Here is a 21,690-nt window from a genome sequence, read left to right as displayed (position 1 = left end):
TCCCAACTGCAGTTCTGTACAGCAAATGCCTTTTGGCACCTTAGATTTTCTTTTCTAGTGCCCCAGGCTCTGTTATTAGAATAGAATTGAATTAACCAGCTTGGAAGAGACCTTCAAGATCATCAGATTGAACCCATCACCCAACACCATCTAATGAACTAAACCATGGCACCAAGTGCCTCATCCAGGCTCTTCTTAAATACCTCCAGGGACAGGGACTCCACCACCTCCCTGGGCAGCACATTCCAATGGCCAATCTCTCTTGCTGGGAAGAACTTTCTCATCACCTCCAGCCTAAACTTCCCCTGGCACAGCTTGAGACTGTGTCCTCTTGTCCTGGTGCTAGTTGCTAGAGAGAAGAGACCAACCCCCACCTGGCTACAACCTCCCTTCAGATAGTTGTAGAGAGTAGTAAGAACATCTCCCCTGAGCCTCCTCTTCTCCAGGCTAAACAACCCCAGCTCCCTCAGCCTCTCCTCACAGGGCTGTGCTCCAGTCCCCTCCCCAGCTTTGTTAGCCTTCTCTGGACACCTTCCAGCAGCTCAAAATCTTTCCTAAACTGAGGGGCCCAGAACTGGACACAGGACTCAAGGTGTGGCCTAACCAGTGCTGAGCACAGGGCACAATGACTTCCCTGCTCCTGCTGGCCACACTGTTCCTGATGCAGGCCAGGATGCCATTGGCCCTCTTGGCTGCCTGGGTACACTGCAGGCTCCTGTTCAGCCTACTATAAACCAGTCCCCCCAGGTCCCTCTCTGCCTGGCTGCTCTCCAGCCATTCTGACCCCAGCCTGTAGCACTATTGGGTGTTTGAGAGAGCTGTCGTAGTTGACAACTCTCCATTGTTGAACTTCATTTATCCATTGCCCTTCGTAGCAGAGTGTTTTCCTACTTGAGTCATGACATTAAGTCAGTAAAAACCAAAGGAGTGTGCTTATGGACTTCTAAACTTGTGTAAAGCATCATGGAATTGATATTTTTCCCTTGCTCCTCCCTGAGGAGGGTTGTGTTCCGTGACGGTGCAGTGGGCTAAGCATCGTATTTCTTCCTGAAATAGTGGATCAGATTCCTCTGCAAATCTGTTCCAGCTGATGCTGTAACTACAAACCAGATATGTCCTGTGAGATTAAAGTGCTTACGCAGTCAGTAGTGACCCTTCTTGCCTCTGACAGATGTCTGGCTGCTAATATGCACCCAACTGCTGGGCTGGTTGTAGAACCAGCTACCTTTCTTCACCAGTAAAAGCTGAACTGGCTGTACCAGCTAGGGGAGTGAATAGACTGGGATAGAATTAACCAGGTTGGAAAAGACCTTTGAGTTCATCAAGTCCAACCTATCACCCAACACCATCTAATCAACTAAACCATGGCACCAAGTGCCTCATCCAGGCTCTTCCTAAACACCTCCAGGGATGGTGACTCCACCACCTCCCTGGGCAGCACATTCCAATGGCCAATCTCTCTTGCTGGGAAGAATTTCTTCCTAACCTCCAGCCTAAACTTCCCCTGGCACAGCTTGAGACTGTGTCCTCTTGTTCTGGTGCTGGGAGAAGAGTCCAACCCCCTCCTGGCTACAACCTCCCTTCAGGGAGTTGTAGACAGCAATAAGGTCTCCCCTGAGCCTCCTCTTCTCCAGGCTAAGCAACCCCAGCTCCCTCAGCCTCTCCTCACAGGGCTGTGCTCCAAACCCCTCCCCAGCTTTGTTGCCCTTCTCTGGACACCTTCCAGCATCTCAACATCTTTCCTAAACTGAGGGGCCCAGAACTGGACACAGGACTCAAGCTGTGGCCTAACCAGTGCTGAGCACAGGGCACAATGATTTCCCTGCTCCTGCTGGCCACACTGCTCCTGATGCAGGCCAGGATGCTCTTGGCTGCCTTGGCCAGGTGGGCACACTGCTTTTTTCTGAAGAGCCTGTGGCATCACAGCAGATAGGAGAAACATGTTAACAGTCATTGTCCTGGCAAGCAAATCAGCAGGGGCTATGAAGTTCAGAAGGCTCTTCTGTGTGTGCATGATTAAAGCACATTAAACTTCACTGATTGTTCATCAGGTGTTGCAATTTGTGGTCTCTTCTGAGTGACAGCTCCAGGAGGTTTGGAGTGTGGAGTGTTCCTGCTTAAGCACCTGTAATAGTTCATTACACTGGATGGTTAAGAAACTTGCACCTGCTTCTAGTGCCAGGTTCTAATTATCAGGTCTGTCTGTGGTTCTTGCTGGTAAAATTAGTCTAATCTTAGACTAATTTTTCTAAATTAGTGATGGTAGTAAACAGAGCTCAGAGTCCAGTTCACAGCTGGACACAAGTGGTGTGCCCAGGGCTCAGTTTTGGGTCCAGTCCTCTTTAATATCTTTATCACTGATCTGGTTGAAGGGATTGAGTGCAGGCTCAGTAACTTTGCAGATGACTCTAAGCTGGGAAGGAGTGTTGATCTCTTGGAGGGTAGGCAGACTCTGCAGGTGGACCTGGACTGCTTGGATAGAAGGACTGAGGCCAGTGATAGGAGACTAAGCAAGGCCCAGTGCTGAGTCCTGCTGTTGTGGGTTGAGAGAGGGCCTAGCTGTCCCTCCTCCACAGAGTAAGAAACCATGGCTAAACTCAGTTGGAGAAAAAGCAGACTCTATTTACAAGCATATATGGAAAGCAGGTTATATATAACACAATATCTACAGGTATTTACAATATATACACAGAAATACACAGCAAAGAGAAATAACACAACAAAAATCCCTCCCCGAGGAGGGATCCCCTCCCTGTAACCCCCTCTGTCCCCCCCTACCTCCCTTTTTCCCCAAAAAGGGGTTAGAGAGAAAGAAAGGCAAGTTATTAAGGGAAAGAGTTGTTAGTAAGCTTCAAAAGCCCATGCAGGATTAGTGTTTGCTTATCTGAAGGCCAACTCCAGCTAGTTCGTGGTGAAGCAGGCAGGGAGAACAGGCTGAAACCCACACTCCCAAACCCCCAAACCGAGAAAAAATTCCAACTGCCCTACAATTTAAAGTTGCATTTTGCCCCTTCACCAATGAAATTTGTTTAGAATATCAGAGTGTTTTTGTTCTAGTACCAAAAACATTTAGCCAGTGTCCCAGCACTGTCTGTTTTAAAGGCACAGCCTCAAGCGGTCACACCTGCGCTTGTGTCCCAGCAGTCCTGTGAATGCACCAGGACTGGGGCAGAGTGGCTGGAAAGCTGCACAGCAGAAAAAAAAAAGGACCTAGGGGTGCTGATTGAAAGCCAGCTGAAGGTGAGACTGCCCAGGTGGCCAAGAAGGCCAAGAGCATCTTGGTGTGTCTCAGGAATAGTGTGAGCAGCAGGAGCAGGGAAATGATCATCCCCCTGTACACAGCATTGGTGAGGCCACTCCTTGCATCCTGTGTTCAGTTTTGGGGCCTTCACTACAAGAAAGCCAGTGAGGTGCTCGATGGGGCCAGAGAAGGGCACCAAAGCTGGGGGAGGGTTTGGGGAACAGGTCCTGTGAGAAGTGGCTAAGGAAGTCGAGGATGTTGTAGCCAGGTGGGTGTTGCTCTTTTCTGTCTAGTAACAAGTGATAGGATGGGAGGGAATGGCCTCAAGTTGCACCCAGGGAGGTGTGGATTGGCTGTTTGGAGAAACCTCTTGAAAAGAGTCTCCAACCACTGGACTGGCTCCCCAGGGAGGTGGCTGAGTCCCCATCCCTGCAGGTATTTCCTGTGGGACATGGTTTAGCACCAGCCTTGACAGAGTTGATGGTGGGACTTGATGATCCTGAAGATCTTTCCCAACTGGAATGATTTTATGATTCTTTGATTCTAACCACAGATTACTTTAATAATATTGGTGGGTTTAAAGCAGCTGCTGCTGTCCCTTCATGGTGCTTGAACCTCCCTCTTAAGAACAGAATAGAATAGAATAGACCAGGTTGGAAGATACCTTCAAGATCATCGTGTCCAACCCATCAACCAATCCAACACCACCTAAACAACTAACCCATGGCACCAAGCACCCCATCAAGTCTCCTTCTGAACACCTCCAGTGATGGTGACTCCACCACCTCCCCGGGCAGCACATTCCAATGGACAATCTCTCTCTGTGTAGAACTTCCTCCTAACCTCCAGCTTAAACCTCCCCTGGCACAGCCTGAGACTGTGTTCTCTTGTTCTGGTGCTGGTTGCCTGGGAGAAGAGACCAACCCCCACCTGGCTACAACCTCCCTTCAGGGAGTTGTAGAGAGCAATAAGGTCTCCCCTGAGCCTCCCCTTCTCCAGGCTAAGCAACCCCAGCTCCCTCAGCCTCTCCTCACAGGGCTGTGCTCCAAACCCCTTCCCAGCTTTGTTGCCCTTCTCTGGACACCTTCCAGCAAGTCAACCTCCTTCCTAAACTGAGGGGCCCAGAACTGGACACAGGACTCAAGGTGTGGCCTAACCAGTGCTGAGCACAGGGCAGAATGACCTCCCTGTTCCTGCTGACCACACTGTTCCTGATGCAGGCCAGGATGCCATTGGCCCTCTTGGCTGCCTGCACACACTGCAGGCTCATGTTCAGCCTACCATCTACCAGTACCCCCAGGTCCCTCTCTGCCTGGCTGCTCTCAGCCACTCTGACCCCAGCCTGTAGCACTGCCTGGGGTTGTTGTGGCCAATGTGCAGAACCTGGCACTTGGATGTGTTCAGTCTCCTGCCCTTGGCCTCTGCCCATCTGCCCAGCCTGTCCAGGTCCCTCTGCAAAGCTTCTCAGTTAGGTAAGGTATGAGAAGATTTACTCAAAGTACTGTATGTTATGAAAGTTTTGATTGCCTAGAATCAGGCTGGGGTAGGGGTTTGGGTAGGGAAACCGTGTCTCCCATTTTGGGGTATGTTTTTCTGCTGGCATTCTTTCCAGTTTTACAGTTTTGGATTGGTCCTTTCTCAGGTCTGTTTTATGTAACCCAGTGTTTGAATGTAGTGCTCTCTACAGGGGTTAAACTCTTGCTGGCTCTTTCTTAGAGTCACAGAGCCATTAAAGCTGGAAAAGATCATCAGGTCGAACCATTATCTAACTCTACCGAGTCCGGTGCTAAACCATGTCCCACAGGCCCCCATTTCTGAGTCTCTGAAACACCTCCAGGGATGAGATAGTGTATAGAATAGAACAGAATTAACCAGGTTGGCAAAGACCTTCGAGATCACCAAGTCCAACCTGTCACCCAACACCATCTGATCAACTAAACCATGGCACCAAGGGCCTCATCCAGTCTCTTCCTAAACACCTCCAGTGATGGTGACTCCACCACCTCCCTGGGCAGCACATTCCAATGGCCAATCTCTCTTTCTGGGAAGAACTTCTTCCTAACATCCAGCCTGAACCTCCCCTGGCACAGCTTGAGACTGTGTCCTCTTGTTCTGGTGCTGGTTGCCTGGGAGTAGAGACCAAAATGCATCCACCACTTGCCTGGGCAGCATGTTCCAGTACTTGACCACTCTTTCAGTCAAGAAATTTTCCCTATTATCCAGTCTAAACCCCCTCTGGTGCAACTTGAGGCCATTTTCTCTGGTGCTATTACATGTTACGAGGCAGAAAACACCAACACCACCTTGCTGTGACATCCTTTCAGATTAAAAAGAAGGTCCCTCCTCAGCTTCCTTTTCTCCAGACTAAAAGCCCCAGTTCCTTCAGCTCCTCTTCACAAGACCTTTTCTCCAGATCCTTCACCAGCTTCATTGCCAGTCTCTAGACCCATTCCATCACCTCAATGTTTCTTGCAGTTAGGGCCCCAGAGCTGAACCCAGTACTTAAGGTGTGGCCTCACCAGTGCTGAACACAGGGCAACAATCCCTTCTCTGGTCCTGCTGGTCTAACTGTGCCTGATAAAGGCCAGCATGCTGTTGTCCTTCTTGACCTCCTGGGCATGTGGTGGCTCATACTCAGCCAGTTGTGAGTCAAGTTAGGAACTGGCTGGAGGGCCAAGCCCAGAGAGTGGTGGTGAATGGTGCCACATCCAGCTGGCAGCCAGGCACCAGTGGTGTGCCCCAGGGATCAGTGCTGGGCCCCATCCTCTTTGACATCTTTATTGATGATCTGGATGAGGGCATTGAGTCCATCAGCAGTAAATTTGCAGCTGACACCAAGCTGGGGGCAGGAGTTGATCTGTTAGAGGGTAGAAGAGCTCTGCAGAGGGATCTTGCCAGGCTGGACAGATGGGCAGAGTCCAAGGGCAGGAGATTAAACACATCCAAGTGCCAGGTTCTGCACATTGGCCACAACAACCCCAGGCAGTGCTACAGGCTGGGGTCAGAGTGGCTGAGAGCAGCCAGGCAGGGAGGGTCCTGGGGGTACTGGTTGACAGCAGCTGAACATGACCTGCAGTGTGCCCAGGTGGCCAAGAAGGCCAATGGCATCCTGGCCTGCATCAGGAATAGCGTGGCCAGCAGGAACAGGGAGGTCTTTGTGCCCATGTTAGGCCACACCTTGTGTCCTGTGTCCAGTTCTGGGCCCCTCAGTTTAGCAAAGATGTTGAGTTGCTGGAAGGTGTCCAGAGAAGGGCAACAAAGCTGGGGAGGGGTCTGGAGCACAGCCCTGTGAGGAGAGGCTGAGGGAGCTGGGGTTGCTTAGCCTGGAGAAGAGGAGGCTCAGGGGTGACCTTCTTGCTGTCTCCAACTCCCTGAAGGGAGGTTGTAGCCAGGTGGGGGTTGGTCTCTTCTGCCAGGCAAGCAGCACCAGAACAAGAGGACACAGTCTCAGGCTGCACCCCAGGGGAGGTTTAGGCTGGAGGTTAGGAGGAAGTTTTACACAGAGAGAGAGATTGCCCATTGGAATGGGCTGCCTGGGGAGGTGGTGGAGTCACCATCACTGGAGGTGTTCAGGAGGAGACTTGATAGGGTGCTTGGTGCCATGGGTTAGTTGATTAGATTGTGTTGGATGATAGGTTGGACACGATGATCTTGAAGGTCTCTTCCAACCTGGTTTATGGAGGTGGTGGAGTCGCTGTCATTGGAGGTTTTCAGGAGAAGACTTGATGGGGTGCTTGGTGCCGTGGGTTAGTTGTTTAGGTGGTGTTGGATTGGTTGATGGGTTGGACATGATGATCTTGAAGGTCTCTTCCAACCTGGTTTATTCTATGTATTCCATTCCATTCCATTCCACACCCCCAAGTCTTTCTCTGCCACATAGCTTTCCATCCTTCTGCCCCAAACCTGGAGCACTGCTGGGGCTTGTTGTGACCCAGGTGTGGGACCCAGCCCATGGCCTTGTTGAATCTCATATAATTAGCCTTGTCCCATTGTTCCAACCTGTCCAGGTCCCTCTGTAGAGCCTTTCTACCCTCTAGCAAAACAATGCTCCCTTGCAGCTTATTGCCATTTGCAGAGTTAGTGATGGTGCCCTCAGTCCCCTTGTGGAGATCACAAAGATGGCACCAAAACTGGGGGCTGCTCTTGGGCTGGCTGGGGAGCTGCTTGTGTTCACCTGTTCCTCAAGGGGAGTTCTTAGCTGCTCACACATTTCCAGGCTTTTCATTCTCTTAACTTCATGCTGAATTTTCTCTTAAGTTTGTGTAGCTTGAGAATTCAGAGGAACCATGAGGTGTGCTGGGGTTTTTCCTTCCAGTTAGGGCCATATGCTTGTGTCTGGTAAAGTATGTCTTCAACTGGAAGGTAGAGTGTGATGTTTCTTGTAGCTCCTGCTGCCCATCATTGGTAACTGCATTGAGAACATCCATTGTCATGGTCTAGTCATGAGGTCTGTGGTGACAGGTTGGACTCGATGATCTTTGAGGTCTCTTCCAACCTTGGTGATACTGTGATTTGCAGAAGCAGCTCTTGTGCTGTCTCCTGCAAACTCCCTGCAGTACCTGTTGACCTTTCTCTTCAGCTTACTGTTTCCCTGTGTTTGTCTCAAAATGTCACTTCCTGCAAGACAAGGAACTGATCATACAATTAGCACTAACGTTTTTCATTTCTATTGAGTCTTTGTGTATTTTCCTCACATGCTTAGCTGTTCTGCTGAGTGACTGAAGGGAGGCAGACTGTGATTCAGACCTCCTTAAGTGACTCTAATTGGCTTCAAGTGCTGCAGAGATCAACAGCCTTTGTGTGTTTATGTAGTGCTCCCTGCAGTATAAACAGACGTCAGTTTAAAGCTTGTCTTACAATTTATGGCTGTTCCATGCAGTTTGCATCTAGAAATTGGTGAAGTTGGTGGAGCTTTTATTATTAATGTTGCATGCAGCGTCTGGGATTGAAAATCACAGAATCACCAAGGTTGGAAGAGACCTCAAAGATCATCAAGTCCAACCTGTCACCACCACTAAACCATGGCACCAAGTGCCACATCCAGTCTCCTCTTAAACACCTCCAGTGATGGTGACTCCACCACCTCCCTGGGCAGCACATTCCAATGGCCAATCTCTCTTGCTGGGAAGAACTTCTTCCTAACATCCAGCCTGAACCTGCCCTGGCACAGCTTGAGACTGTGTCCTCTTGTTCTGGTGCTGGTTGCCTGGGAGAAGAGATCAGCCCCCACCTGGCTACAACCTCCCTTCAGGGAGTTGGAGACAGCAAGAAGGTCTCCCCTGAGCCTCCTCTTCTGCAGGCTAAGCAACCCCAGCTCCCTCAGCCTCTCCTCACAGGGCTGTGCTCCAGACCCCTCCCCAGCTTTGTTGCCCTTCTCTGGACACCTTCCAGCAACTCAACATCTTTGCTAAACTGAGGGGCCCAGAACTGGACACAGGACTCAAGGTGTGGCCTAACCAGTGCAGTGTACAGGGCAGTGTACAAAATGCTTTGGTTCTCCAATGTTCTCCAACACTTCATGTTTCTCATTCTCTGTAAGCCATCTCTGGCTCCCTTTCAGCATGCTGTCTCTAGGTGAGAACATGACTGTGGGGAATAGCTCCTTCTGACGACCTCATTCTGATTCTTTCTAGCTGCATCTCATGCAGAACCCTCTGCTACCCTTGGAAAAGCTTTCCAGACTAAAGATCTGTGGTTTCAGATCTCTCTGCTGATAGAAATGTTCAGCAGCATGTGTTACTGCACAGTACTCACAGTACTCACATGACATCCTGGCAGCAACTTTTACAGAAATGTAAGGAAGATATTTTCCCTCATGTATGGGTTGTAGTAGAAGTAAAAGCTGTCCTAAGTGGTATTACTTGTGTTTTCTCTGTGCTGGGTTAGGAACTGGCTGGAGGTTGAGCCCAGAGAGTGGTGGTGAATGGTGCCACAGCCAGCTGGCAGCCAGGCACCAGTGGCGTCCCCCAGGGATCAGTGCTGGGCCCCATCCTCTTTAACATCTTCATTGATGATCTGGATGAGGGGGTTGAGTCCAGCAGCAGTAAATTTGCAGATGACACCAAGCTGCAGGCAGGAGTTGATCTGTCAGAGAGTAGGAGAGCTCTGCAGAGGGACCTTGACTGGCTGGACTGATGGGCAGAGTCCAACAGGATGGCATTCAAAAAGTCCAAGTGCTGGGTGCTGTACTTTGGCCACAACAACCTCATGCAGAGCTACAGGCTGGGGTCAGAGTGGCTGAGAGCAGCCAGGCAGAGAGGGACCTGGGGGTGCTGGTTGATAGTAGGCTGAACATGAGCCTGTAGTGTGCCCAGGTGGCCAAGAAGGCCAATGGCATCCTGGCCTGCATCAGGAAGAGTGTGGCCAGCAGGAGCAGGGAGGTCATTCTGCCCCTGTACACTGCACTGGTTAGGCCACACCTTGAGTCCTGTGTCCAGTTCTGGGCCCCTCAGTTTAGGAAAGATGTTGAGATGCTGGAAGGTGTCCAGAGAAGGGCAACAAAGCTGGGGAGGAGTCTGGAGCACAGCCCTGTGAGGAGAGGCTGAGGGAGCTGGGGTTGCTTAGCCTGGAGAAGAGGAGGCTTCAGGGGAGACCTTCTTGCTGTCTACAGCTACCTGAAGGGAGGTTGTAGCCAGGTGGGGGTTGGTCTCTTCCCCAAGGCAAGCAGCACCAGAACAAGAGGACACAGTCTCAAGTTGTGCCAGGGGAGGTTCAGGCTGGACACTAGGAAGAAAATCTTCCCAGCAAGAGAGATTGGCCATTGGAATGTGCTGCCCAGGGAGGTGGTGGAGTCACCATCCCTGGAAGTGTTTAGGAAGAGCCTGGATGAGGCACTTGGTGCCATGGTTCAGTTGATCAGATGGTGTTGGGTGAGAGGTTGGACTTGAGGATCTCTGTGATCTTTCCCAACCTGTGAATTCTATTGTTTGTTCTTCCTTTTTTGGGTTAATGAGAAGAAGAATGCAGTAAACTTGTCAGTTGATACTAATCAGAGTAAAGCAGTGTGGGATGTGGTGTCTGGTTTGGAGGTGCAGCTGGTTTGCAAGCAGTGTGTTTTTAGCAGTGGAATGCTGACTGGCATTTGTGTCTGCAGAGAGGAAGAGGAACGTCTGAGAAACAAGATCCGAGCAGACCACGAGAAGGCTCTGGAGGAGGCCAAGGAGAAACTGAAGAAATCACGGGATGAGATTCAAGCTGAGATTCAGACAGAGAAGAACAAAGTAGTGCAGGAGTTGAAAAAGAAAGACAGCAAGCCACTGCCTCCTGTCCCTTTACCCAACCTCATCGGGGTGAACAGCGGGGAGCCATCAGACCCGGATGTCCGAGAGAGGAGGAACAAAATCAAAGAGGTAATGCTGGTGGTGCTGAGGGTGTGGGTGTGCCTGTCCCTCTGTCTGGTAGGAGGTATTTCTATGGCGTGGAGCTATGGTTTATATGAAGAAGCAAAAGAAGGCTATAAATATTAGTGGTAAACAGTGAGCTGAAAGTGCACCTTGAGTTTTAACGAGCCTCGGCGTTACTGCAGGGGTTTTCCTGTGGTGGGGATCGTAATGTTGCATTGGGTCACTTCAAAATGATCCTAAGGATTACTTCAGCTTAGTGTTATGGGTTCAAAATGAGTTTGTCCTTTAGCATATGGAATGGTAACAAGTGCTGGTTTAAAGCAGAACCTGACCTTCTCAAGTTCTGTTTGAGGGGTGCAATGTGTCAGCATACCACAGCTACCTGAGGGGAGGTTGTAGCCAGGTGGGGATTGGTCTCTTCTTCCAGGCAACCAGCACCAGAACAAGAAGACACAGTCTCAAGATAGCCTGGAGAAGAGGAGGCTCAGGGGTGACCTCATTGCTGTCTACAGCTACCTGTAGGGAGGTTGTAGCCAGGAAGGGGTTGGTCTCTTCTCTCTAGCAACCAGCACCAGAACAAGAGGACACAGTCTCAAGCTGTGCCAGGGGAAGTTTAGGCTGGAGGTGAGGAGAAAGTTCTTCACTGAGAGAATCGTTGGCCGTTGGAATGTGCTGCCCAGGGAGGTGGTGGAGTCCCCATCCCTGGAGGTGTTCAAGAGGGGATTGGATGTGGCACTTAGAGCCATGGTTAATCATGAGGTCTGTGGTGACAGGTTGGACTTGATGATCTTTGAGGTCTCTTCCAACCTTAGTGATACTGTGAGACTGTGAAAATGTACCAGAATCACAGAATCACCAAGGTTGAAGGGACCTCAAACCAGGGAGGTTCAGGCTGGATGTTAGGAAGAAGTTCTTCCCAGCAAGAGAGATTGGCCATTGGAATGTGCTGCCCAGGGAGGTGGTGGAGTCACCATCCCTGGAGGTGTTTAGGAAGAGCCTGGATGAGGCACTTGGTGCCATGGTTTAGTTGTTTAGATGGTGCTGGGTGATAGGTTGGATTCCATGATCTCTGAGGTATTTTCCAACCTGGTTAATTCTGTGTTCTGAAGTGTTTAAGAAGCAGGCTGAAAAGGCAGGGGGACAGTGACCTGCTGCTAAAATTTGCAGTGATCACATGCTCCTCAAAATAAGTTTTAAATGAGCCTAAAACAAATTGAGTTAATTTTAGTAGATTGATTTATTTACTTGTAAAACATCCCAACTAAGCTGTTGGCTTAGGTGCTTGGTTCTGTGGTGCAGCTTGCACTATGGGAATTGGTATTCCTGCTCTTCTCCTTTCCACTCCTGGTTGGCTGTGAGCCTCATCTTTTGCCCTGGCAATGCCAGCTTCCTGTTATTACCAGGAGGCAGTTTTCTGAGTCTGTACTTCTAACTAGTTTGGCAGAAATGTTGCACAGCCTTCCTTTTCTCTCCTGCAATCTGAGTAGTTTTATGCCTCAACATCAGGTTAGGAAGCAGGAGTGGTTCAGGCTGGAGACAGACAGGCACAGGCTGTGTAATTGAAGACCATGCAGGACCACGTTTGTTGAAGCTTGTCAGCTGCAAGAAGGCTTCTCCAGAACATGGCTCAAGTGTACCTAGTAAACCAGCATGGATTGAGGAAGGGCAGGTCCTTCCTCACCAACCTGATCTCCTTCTGTGACCAGGTAACTGCCTGGTGGCTGTGGGGAGGCCTGTGGATGTGGTCTGCCTGGACTTCAGCAAGGCCTTTGACACCATCCCCCACAGCAAACTCCTGGCCAAGCTGGCAGCCCCTGGCTTGGACAGCAGCACTCTGAGCTGGGTTAGGAACTGGCTGGAGGCTGAGCCCAGAGAGTGGTGGTGAATGGTGCCACAGCCAGCTGGCAGCCAGGCACTAGTGGTGTCCCCCAAGGATCAGTGCTGGGCACCATGCTCTTTAACATCTGGATGAGGGGATTGAGTCAGTCATCAGCAAATTTGTAGATGACACCAAGTTGGGGGCAGGAGTTGATCTGTTAGAGGGTAGGAGAGCTCTGCAGAGGGACCTGGACAGGCTGGACAGATGGGCAGAGTCCAAGGGCATGAGATTGAACACATCCAAGTGCCAGGTTCTGCACATTGGCCACAACAACCCCAGGCAGTGCTACAGGCTGGGGTCAGAGTGGCTGAGAGCAGCCAGGCAGAAAGGGACCTGGGGGTACTGGTTGATAGTAGGCTGAACATGAGTTTTACACAGAGGGAGTGATTGCCCATTGGAATGTGCTGCCCAGGGAGGTGGTGGAGTCACCATCCCTGGAGGTGTTCAGCAGGAGACTTGATAGGGAGCTTGGTGCCATGGTTTAGTTGATTAGATGGTGTTGGATTGGTTAATAGGTTGGACACGGATGATCTTGAAGGTCTATTCCAACCTGGTCTGGTCTATTCTATTCTATTCTATATTCTCAGTCTCATGGACAGAGTGGAAAATCTGAGTTCTGTGGGGCTTTTGTTCTACTGCTTGTTCTGTGTTTGTTGTGATGTGCAGTCATGTAATTAGGCAGCAATAGTTGTGCACAGACCTTAAAATTCAGCACTAAGGAGGTGTAGTATTCACAAAAGTTAGAGCTGTGAAGTGACTGAAGCTGCTGGCTGTGGCAGGCTTGCTTCCCTTGCAGTTTAAAAGCTCTAATATTGAAAGAGATGTGATGACAAAGGAGGTATCTGCCTACTTTCTTTTAAGCTGCTTTCAAACACACCAAAGTTTTGGCTGTGTTGCTGCTTGTCATAGATTTCTGCTAAAAGTAAGAAGTGGAGGAAGACATTTAGAATTATAGAATCATAGAATCAAAAATGTTGGAAAAGACCTCAGAGATCATCAAGTCCAACCTATCACCCAACACCTCAGGACTAACTAACCCATGGCACCAAGTGCCACATCCAATCCCCTCTTGAACACCTCCAGGGATGGTGACTCCACCACCTCCCTGGGCAGCACATTCCAAAGGCCAGTCTCTCTTGCTGGGAAGAACTTTCTCCTCACCTACAGCCTAAACTTCCCCTGGCACAGCTTGAGACTGTGTCCTCTTGTTCTGGTGCTGATTGTCTGGGAGAAGAGACCAACCCCCACCTGGCTACAACATCTTTTCATGTGGTTGTAGACAGCAAGAAGGTCTCCCCTGAGCCTCCTCTTCTCCAGGCTAAGCAACCCCAGCTCCCTCAGCCTCTCCTCACAGGGCTGTGCTCCAGACCCCTCCCCAGCTTTGTTGCCCTTCTCTGGACACCTTCCAGCAACTCAACATCTTTGCTAAACTGAGGGGCCCAGAACTGGACACAGGACTCAAGGTGTGGCCTGACCAGTGCTGAGTAAAGGGCACAATGACTTCCCTGCTCCTGCTGGCCACACTGTTCGTGATGCAGGCCAGGATGCCATTAGCCCTCCTGGCTGCCTGGGCACACTGCAGGCTCATGTTCAGCGTACCATCAACCAGTACCCCCAGGTCCCTTTCTGCCTGCCTGCTCTCCAGCCACTCTGACCCCAGCCTGTAGCTCTGCCTGGGGTTGTTGTGGCCAAAGTGCAGCAGCTGGCACTTGAACTTGCTGAATGCCATCCTGTTGGACTCTGGGAGCATGGGAGCCATGGTTAAAGGTCATTGGCTGCAATTCCACTTGCACCAAAGGAGGTTTAGATTGGGTGTTAGGAAAAATGTCTTTACTGAAAGAGTGATTAGGCCTTGGAAGAGGCTGCCCTTGAAGGTGATGGAGTCACCATCCCTGGAGGTGTTAAAAAACAGCTGGATGTGGCATTCTGGAACATGGTTTATCAGGCATGGTGGTGTTGGGTTGATGCCTTTTCCTGCCTTAGTGATCCTGTGATGCTATGGATTGACTCCTGCAGAATGAGTTGCTGTTCAATTTGGATGCTTTGCATGCATGAGGATTAAGGTCCCAGCTGGGAATCTGGAAACACTCTGACTGGAGTTCTTTTGTCAGTGAACTTGTGGCCTTTGGCAAAACTTTCAGTGCATTCTCTCCTAAAATGTGGCTTGTAAGATGTTGCCTCTTAGAAGGCTAGGTAGGAAGGTAAATAATTTACTATTAGTGGAGGCAGTTTTGGCAATGCTCACAGAAATGTGCCCAGAAGAGAAGTGCTGATTAACATGGATTTTCATCAGGGCCTCTGGATGCTGCTGAAGAGGCTGCTAATAATAAACCAGCCTCTTTCTTCCCATTATAAGCAGGAAAACTAATGGCTTCCTATGAATTTTTGACCTACATCCTCTTGCACCACTCTCTGCTCCTCATGCACATCTTGCTGTGAATTCCCTCTTCCTGCTGGACAGCAGGAGTTGCAGTGTGCTCTGTGCCTGGTTTAGAGCTACCTGCATGCTAAATGCTGGTCCTCTGAATGAATAAAGGATTGGCTTATAACTGCTTTCCTCTCAGCTGGGGTACCAATTTGTGTCTGTCTACTTTATCTAGCCACAGAGAGTTTCTTTTCTTTTCTTTCCTGCCTCTCCCAACCTACCTCCCCCCTCCCCAAAGAAAGGAAGAAAAGGTGGAGGCCCTCAGTATCTGCTTCCTCCAAGTCTGGGCAGTTGGTGGAGATGAGACAATGCATTCAAAGGCTACTGCAAATGTTATGTGGCAAATGGCAGAGGCACAGACAGCAAGATTGCATAACCCCTGTTCTCTGAAGAAGCCAGGTTAAAAATAGTGTCCTTTTACCTGAGTTCCATTCTCTGTGCTTATGGAGAAAAGTGGCTGTGCAGGAGGAAGAAATACTTAATCATGTAGAGCTCTTTTCATGCTGCAAACTCCTCTTTTCATAGCTACTATTCATACAACTTCCACTGCTAATCTCATTGATTTTGTGTAATTGCAGTGTTTCTATTCTAGCCAGAGAGGCTGCCCTCTGTGACTGGGGACCCTTTGTAGTTGTCAGCATCTCAGACCAATTTAGAGCAATTTCATTCCTGCTGGAACTTGACACTCTCTTTGTTTTCTTCATCAAACTTACTTGGACTTCTGGTTGGTTAGGACATCAGTTTTCACTATAGAATCATAGAATCAATAAGGTTGGAAAAGATCTCAAAGATCACCAAGTCCAACCTATCACCCAGCACCATCTAATCAACTAAACCATGGCACCAAGGGCCTCATCCAGGCTCTTCCTAAACACCTCCAGTGATGGTGACTCCACCACCTCCCTGGGCAGCACATTCCAATGGCCAATCTCTCTTTCTATGAAGAACATCTTCCTAACACCCAGGCTAAACCTCCCCTGGCACAGCTTGAGACTGTGTCCTCTTGTTCTGGTGCTGGTTGCTAGAGAGAAGAGACCAACCCCCACCTGGTTACAACCTCCCTTCAGGGAGTTGGAGACAGCAAGAAGGTCTCCCCTGAGCCTCCTCTTCTGCAGGCTAAGCAACCCCAGCTCCCTCAGCCTCTCCTCACAGGGCTGTGCTCCAGACCCCTCCCCAGCTTTGTTGCCCTTCTCTGGACACCTTCCAGCAACTCACCATCTTTCCTAACCTGAGGGGTCCAGAACTGGACACAGGACTCAAGGTGTGGCCTAACCAGTGCTGAGTCCAGGGGCACAATGACTTCCCTGCTCCTGCTCCAGTAATACATGTCTATTGTCTGAAGAGCTTTACATTTCATTTTGTAGCTCTGTTGCTGGCTTTGATCCCCCCAGAATGAAGCACCCTAAGTGCCTAAGGTAGCACTCCCTGCAGTGTGTGTGTGTGCTTGTGTAGCATATGTTTGCACATCTATTTTATATGGAATTGGTTTGGTTGGAAAAGACCTTGAAGAGCATCACAGCCAACTATTCTCTGTCTTCACCATGTCTGGTGCTAAACTGTCTCCCTCAATACCACATCTCTGTGGAAACATCTCCAGGGATGGGGATGCAACCACCTCCCTGGGGAGCCTATTCCAGGGTTTGAGAACCCTTTCAGTGAAGAAGTTTATTCCAGTATCCAATCTAAGCTTCTGGTGCCACTGAACGCCATTTCCTCTCTTCCTTTCACTAGTTAAGAGGGTGAAGAGGCCAACACCCACCTCACTCCAACCTCCTTTCAGGGAGTTGTAGAGAACAAGATGATCTTCACTCATCTTCCTCTTCTCCATACTAAATCCCAGCTCCCTCAGCCACTCCTCGCAAGACCTGTTCCCTAGACCTTCATGAGCTTTGTTGCCCTTCTCTGGGCCCACTACAGCACCTCAGTGTCTTTCTTGTAGTGAGGGCCCCAAAAGTGAACCTAGTACTGAAGGTGTGACATCACCAGTGCTGAGTACAGGAGGACAATCACTTCCCTGATCATGCTGGTGACACTATTCCTGATACAGGTCAGAATGCTGTTGGCCTTCCTGGCCACTTGGGCACACACTGGCTTATCTTCAGTTTGCTGTTCATCAACACATTCAGATCTTTCTCTGCTGGGTAGCTTTCCAGCCACTCTTCCCCAAGCCTGGAATGCTGTTGGGACTTGTTGTGGTACAGGTACAGGACCTGGCACTTTGCCTAGCTGAATCTCATGTGATTGGCCTTGGCCCATTGATCCAGCCCATCCTGATCCCTCTTGCAGAGCCTTCCCATCTTTGAGGAGACCAACACTCAAACCCAGTTTGGTGTCATCTGTGATCTTATTGAGAGTGCCCTCAATCCCTTTGTCTAGACCATAAGCAAAGATCATAAAGAGAACTGGCCCCAATACTGAGCCCTGGGGAACACCAGTTGTAATCAGTGTCCAACTGCATTTAACTCCATTCCCCATTGCTCTTTGGGCCCAGCCATGCAGCCATTTTTTTACACAGCAAAGCATCTGCTCATCCAAGCTGTGAGCAACCAGTTTCTCCAGGAGGATGCTGTGGGACACAGTGTTGAATGCTTTCTAAAGTCCAGGTGTCCCTCATCTGCTAAGCAGATCACCTTGCCATAGAAGGAGCTATGCAAGTCTGTGTGTATGTTTATGAATATATTGAGTGCCTTTGTTTGCTCACTGTTTGAGTGCTCCATATTTTGGGTTCTCAAATGGACACCTCAGTGACTGTGTCCAGTTCTGGGCCCCTCAGTTTAAAAAGGACATTGAGACACTTGAACGTGTTGTAGTGACCTCATTGCCCTCTGCAACTACCTGGAAGGTGGTTGTAGCCAGGTGGGGGTTGGTCTCTTCTCTCTAGCAACCAGCACCAGAACAAGAGGACACAGTCTCAAGCTGTGCCAGGGGAGGTTTAGACTCGAGGTGAGGAGAAAGTTCTTCACTGAGCGAGTCGTTCGTCATTGGGATGTGCTGCCCAGGGAGGTGGTGGAGTCACCGTCCCTGGAGGTGTTCAAGAGGGGATTGGATGTGGCACTTGGTGCCATGGTCTAGTCATGAGGTCTGTGGTGAGAGGTTGGACTTGATGATCCTCGAGGTCTCTTCCAACCTTGGTGATTCTGTGATACTGTGTCCAGAGAAGGGCAGTGAGGCAGTGGAGGGGTTTGGAGCACAGCCCTGTGAGGAAAGGCTGAGGGAGCTGGGGTTGCTTAGCCTGGAGAAGAGGAGGCTCAGGGGAGACCTTCTTGCTGTCTACAGCTACCTGAAGGGAGGTTGTAGCCAGGTGGGGGTTGGTCTCTTCCCCAAAGCAACCATCACCAGAATGAGAGGACACAGTCTCAAGCTGTGCCAGGGGAAGTTTAGGCTGGAGGTGAGGAGAAAGTTCTTCCCAGAAAGAGTAATTGGCCACTGGAATGTGCTGCCCAGGGAGGTGGTGGAGTCACCATCCCTGGAGGTGTTCGAGAGGGGACTGGATGTGGCACTCGGTGCCATGGTTTAGTTAGTCCTGAGGTGTTGGGTGACAGCTTGGACTTGATGATCTCTGAGGTCTTTTCCAACCTTATTGATTCTCTGGTTCTGTGTTGAGAACAGCTAAGTTAGCTTTAAGGTAGTTTCAGTGCACTTTTAAAATGCTTCTCATATTTCTACTGAATGAGTAAGATATATATATAAGAGATAAGATATATATATAAGAGAAGGGCAACAAGGCTGGTGAGAGGCCTTGAGCACAAGCCCTATGAGGAGAGGCTGAGGGAGCTGGGATTGTTTAGCCTGGAGAAGAGAAGGCTCAGGGGTGACCTCATTGCCTTCTACAACTACCTGAAAGGTGGTTGTAGACAGGAAGGGGTTGGTCTCTTCTCCCAGGCAACCAGCACCAGAACAAGGGGACACAGTCTCAAGCTGTGCCAGGGGAGGTTTAGACTTGAGGTGAGGAAAAAGTTCTTCACTGAGCGAGTCATTCGTCATTGGGATGTGCTGCCCAGGGAGGTGGTGGAGTCACCATCCCTTGAGGTGTTCAAGGGGAGATTGGACGTGGCACTTGGTGCCATGGTCTAGTCATGAGGTCTGTTGGGACAGGTTGGACTTGATGATCCTTGGGGTCTCTTCCAACCTTAGTTATACTGTGATACTGTGATATGTGTAGTAAGGATGGTTTCTTTTTGATAAAGGCTGTGGGTAAATTAATTATCAATGGGTGTGTTAGTATGAAAACTGTGCTGTTAGCACCTTGGCCAGTACAGGCAAGTCAGTAATGGCTGTGCATGAAGTTGTGTCCCAGCATGTTGGGGTGCTTGTATAATAACCCATTTTATGTTTGTAAAGCTTTAATTTATGCCTGTGAGAAGCTTTGTAGCTTGCTGGGTTTGTTTTACTTAAACAGAATGGTGAAAGTAAAGCTCCAGGTGTGGATGGTGCTTTATTTCAGCTTTACATCTTGGATTGGTTGATTAAAGTACATTACTAATGAATAACACAAATTTGTGTTTGAGGATATTGTGTGTTTAGGGCAGTGGGGCTGGGGAGAGGTCTTGGGCACAAGCCCTAAGAGGAGAGGCTGGGGAAGCTGGGGTTGCTTAACCAGGGGAAGAGGAGGCTCAGGGGAGACCTTATAGCTGTCAACAACTACCTGAAGGGAGGTTGTAGCCAGGTGGAGATTGGTCTCTTCTCCCAGGCAAGCAGCACCAGAACACCAGTCTCAGGCTGTGCCAGGGGAGGTTTAGGCTGGAGGTGAGGAGAAAGTTCTTCCCAGAAAGTGAGATTGGCCATTGGGATGTGCTGCCCAGGGAGGTGGTGGAGTCACTGTCCTTGGAGGTGTTCAAAAGAGGATTGGATGTGGCACTTGGAGCCATGGTTTAGTTAGAATAGAATAGAATTAACCAGGTTGGAAGAGACCTTTGAGATCATCAAGTCCAACCTGTCACCCAGCACCATCTGATCAACTAAACCATGGCACCAAGTGCCTCATCCAGGCTCTTCCTGAACACCTCCAGTGATGGTGACTCCACCACCTCCCTGGGCAGCACATTCCAATGGCCAATATCTCTCTCTATGTAGAACTTCTTCCTAACATCCAGTTAGTCATGAACTATTGGGTAATAGGTTGGACTTGATGAGCTCTGAGGTCTTTTCTAACCTTATTGAGTCTATGATTCTATAATATTTTTAAAATGATCCATTTGTTCAAGTTGTAGCAATTACAGAATTCTGCACTTGTGCATTTTTGGAAGCATGTAAAAAATTCAAGGTCTTCAGTGCTGAAGATGACTTTTCCCCAGACCACTCTGAAGAGAACTTGTTTGTCAAGAATCAGCTGACATATTTGACATATTTAAAACTCATCAATGCAAAATAAAATGAAGGAAAAAGGGAAATCTTCTGCTTCCCTGATATAATGGGCAGTGACTGGCTGGAAAGCAGCCCTGAGGAGAGAGGCTTGGGGGTGCTGGGGGAGGAGAAGCTCAACAGGAGCTCTCAGTGTGCACTTGCAGCCCAGAAAGCCAATCAGCTCCTGGGCTGCAGCAAGAGAAGTGTGGCCAGCAGGGCAAGGGAGGGGATTCTCCCCCTCTGCTCAGCTCTGCTGAGACCCCACCTGGTGTACTGCCTCCAGTTCTGGAGCCCCTATGACAAGAGGGATCTGGAGGTGTTGGAAGGTGTCCAGAGCAGGGCCACGAGGATGAGCAGAGGGCTGGAGCACCTCTCCTGTGAGGACAGACTGAAGGAGTTGGGGCTGTTCAGTCTGGAGAGGAGAAGGCTCCCAGGTGACCTCATTGTGGCCTGCCAGTATCTGAAGGGGGCTACAAGAAGGCTGGGGAGGGACTGCTCAGGATCTCAGGGAGTGATAGGACTAGGGGGAATGGAATGAAGCTGGAGGTGGGGAGATTGAGGCTGGAGGTGAGGAGGAAGTTCTTCCCCATGAGAGTGGTAAAGCCCTGGAATGGGTTGTCCAGGGAGGTGGTTGGGGCCCCATCCCTGGAGGTGTTTAAGCCCAGGCTGGCTGAGGCTCTGGGCAGGCTGATCTAGTGTGGGGTGTCCCTGCCCATGGCAGGGGGGTTGGAACTAGATGATCCTTGTGGTCCCTTCCAACCCTGACTGATACTATGATACTATGATTCTATGATAATCAGCCAAACAAACATGAGCCAGCACCCCATGCAAATTCCCTGTCTTCAGAAGGGTATCACAAGCAGAAGGCATCACAAGCTCTGAGGTTGCTGCTGTTCTTTTCCCAGATTTCTATATTTTACATGCCATTTATTATTGTTCTGCTGAAGTGTTGGTGGCAAAAAACCCCATTAATTATAGCTAGTTGGAATAGAGCTCTATATGAAATTGTAGTACATCTGTTCTGTAAGTGACAATGTGTATTTTTGAAGCAGTAGAGACTTTGATTAGAAAGCAAAAACATCCTCCTAAATATGGTCAAAAGTCTACTTACCTGTTAGTCATCTTGGCCAGAGCTACTCCACAGAGGACGTGCCAGGGTGCTCATGAACACAGAGTTTTCATGATGATGTTGATTCTCAGAATCATTGCTCTTACTGAGGTCACTCATACACAATATGAGCTGTTTGTAGTTTTCACAGGATGGTAGGAGTTAGAAGGGACCTCCAAAGATCATCCAGTCCAACCCCCCTGCCAGAGCAGGACCATAGAATCCAGCACAGGTCACACAGGAATGCATCCAGATGGGTCCTGAAAGTCTCCACAGGAGACTCCACAACCTCTCTGGGCAGCCTGCTCCAGTGCTCTGTGACCCTCACAATGAAGAAGTTCCTCCTCATGT

At 49.7% G+C, this 21,690-nt stretch overlaps 1 protein-coding gene across 1 annotated transcript in view; it reads left to right on the top strand.

Moving 5' to 3' along the window:
- Nucleotides 1–21,690, top strand: part of MAN1A2 (mannosidase alpha class 1A member 2) — a 198,738-nt gene that overhangs the window by 31,933 nt on the left and 145,115 nt on the right. Inside the window, exon 2 of the mRNA XM_054163250.1 lies at nucleotides 10,335–10,590. Coding sequence (XP_054019225.1) covers nucleotides 10,335–10,590 — 256 coding nt within the window. The remainder of the gene's footprint in view (nucleotides 1–10,334; nucleotides 10,591–21,690) is intronic.

The sequence above is a fragment of the Dryobates pubescens genome, chromosome 8, assembly GCF_014839835.1.
Source record: "Dryobates pubescens isolate bDryPub1 chromosome 8, bDryPub1.pri, whole genome shotgun sequence".
NCBI classification, from domain to species: domain Eukaryota; kingdom Metazoa; phylum Chordata; class Aves; order Piciformes; family Picidae; genus Dryobates; species Dryobates pubescens.
This window is presented reverse-complemented; position numbering and strand designations above follow the sequence as displayed.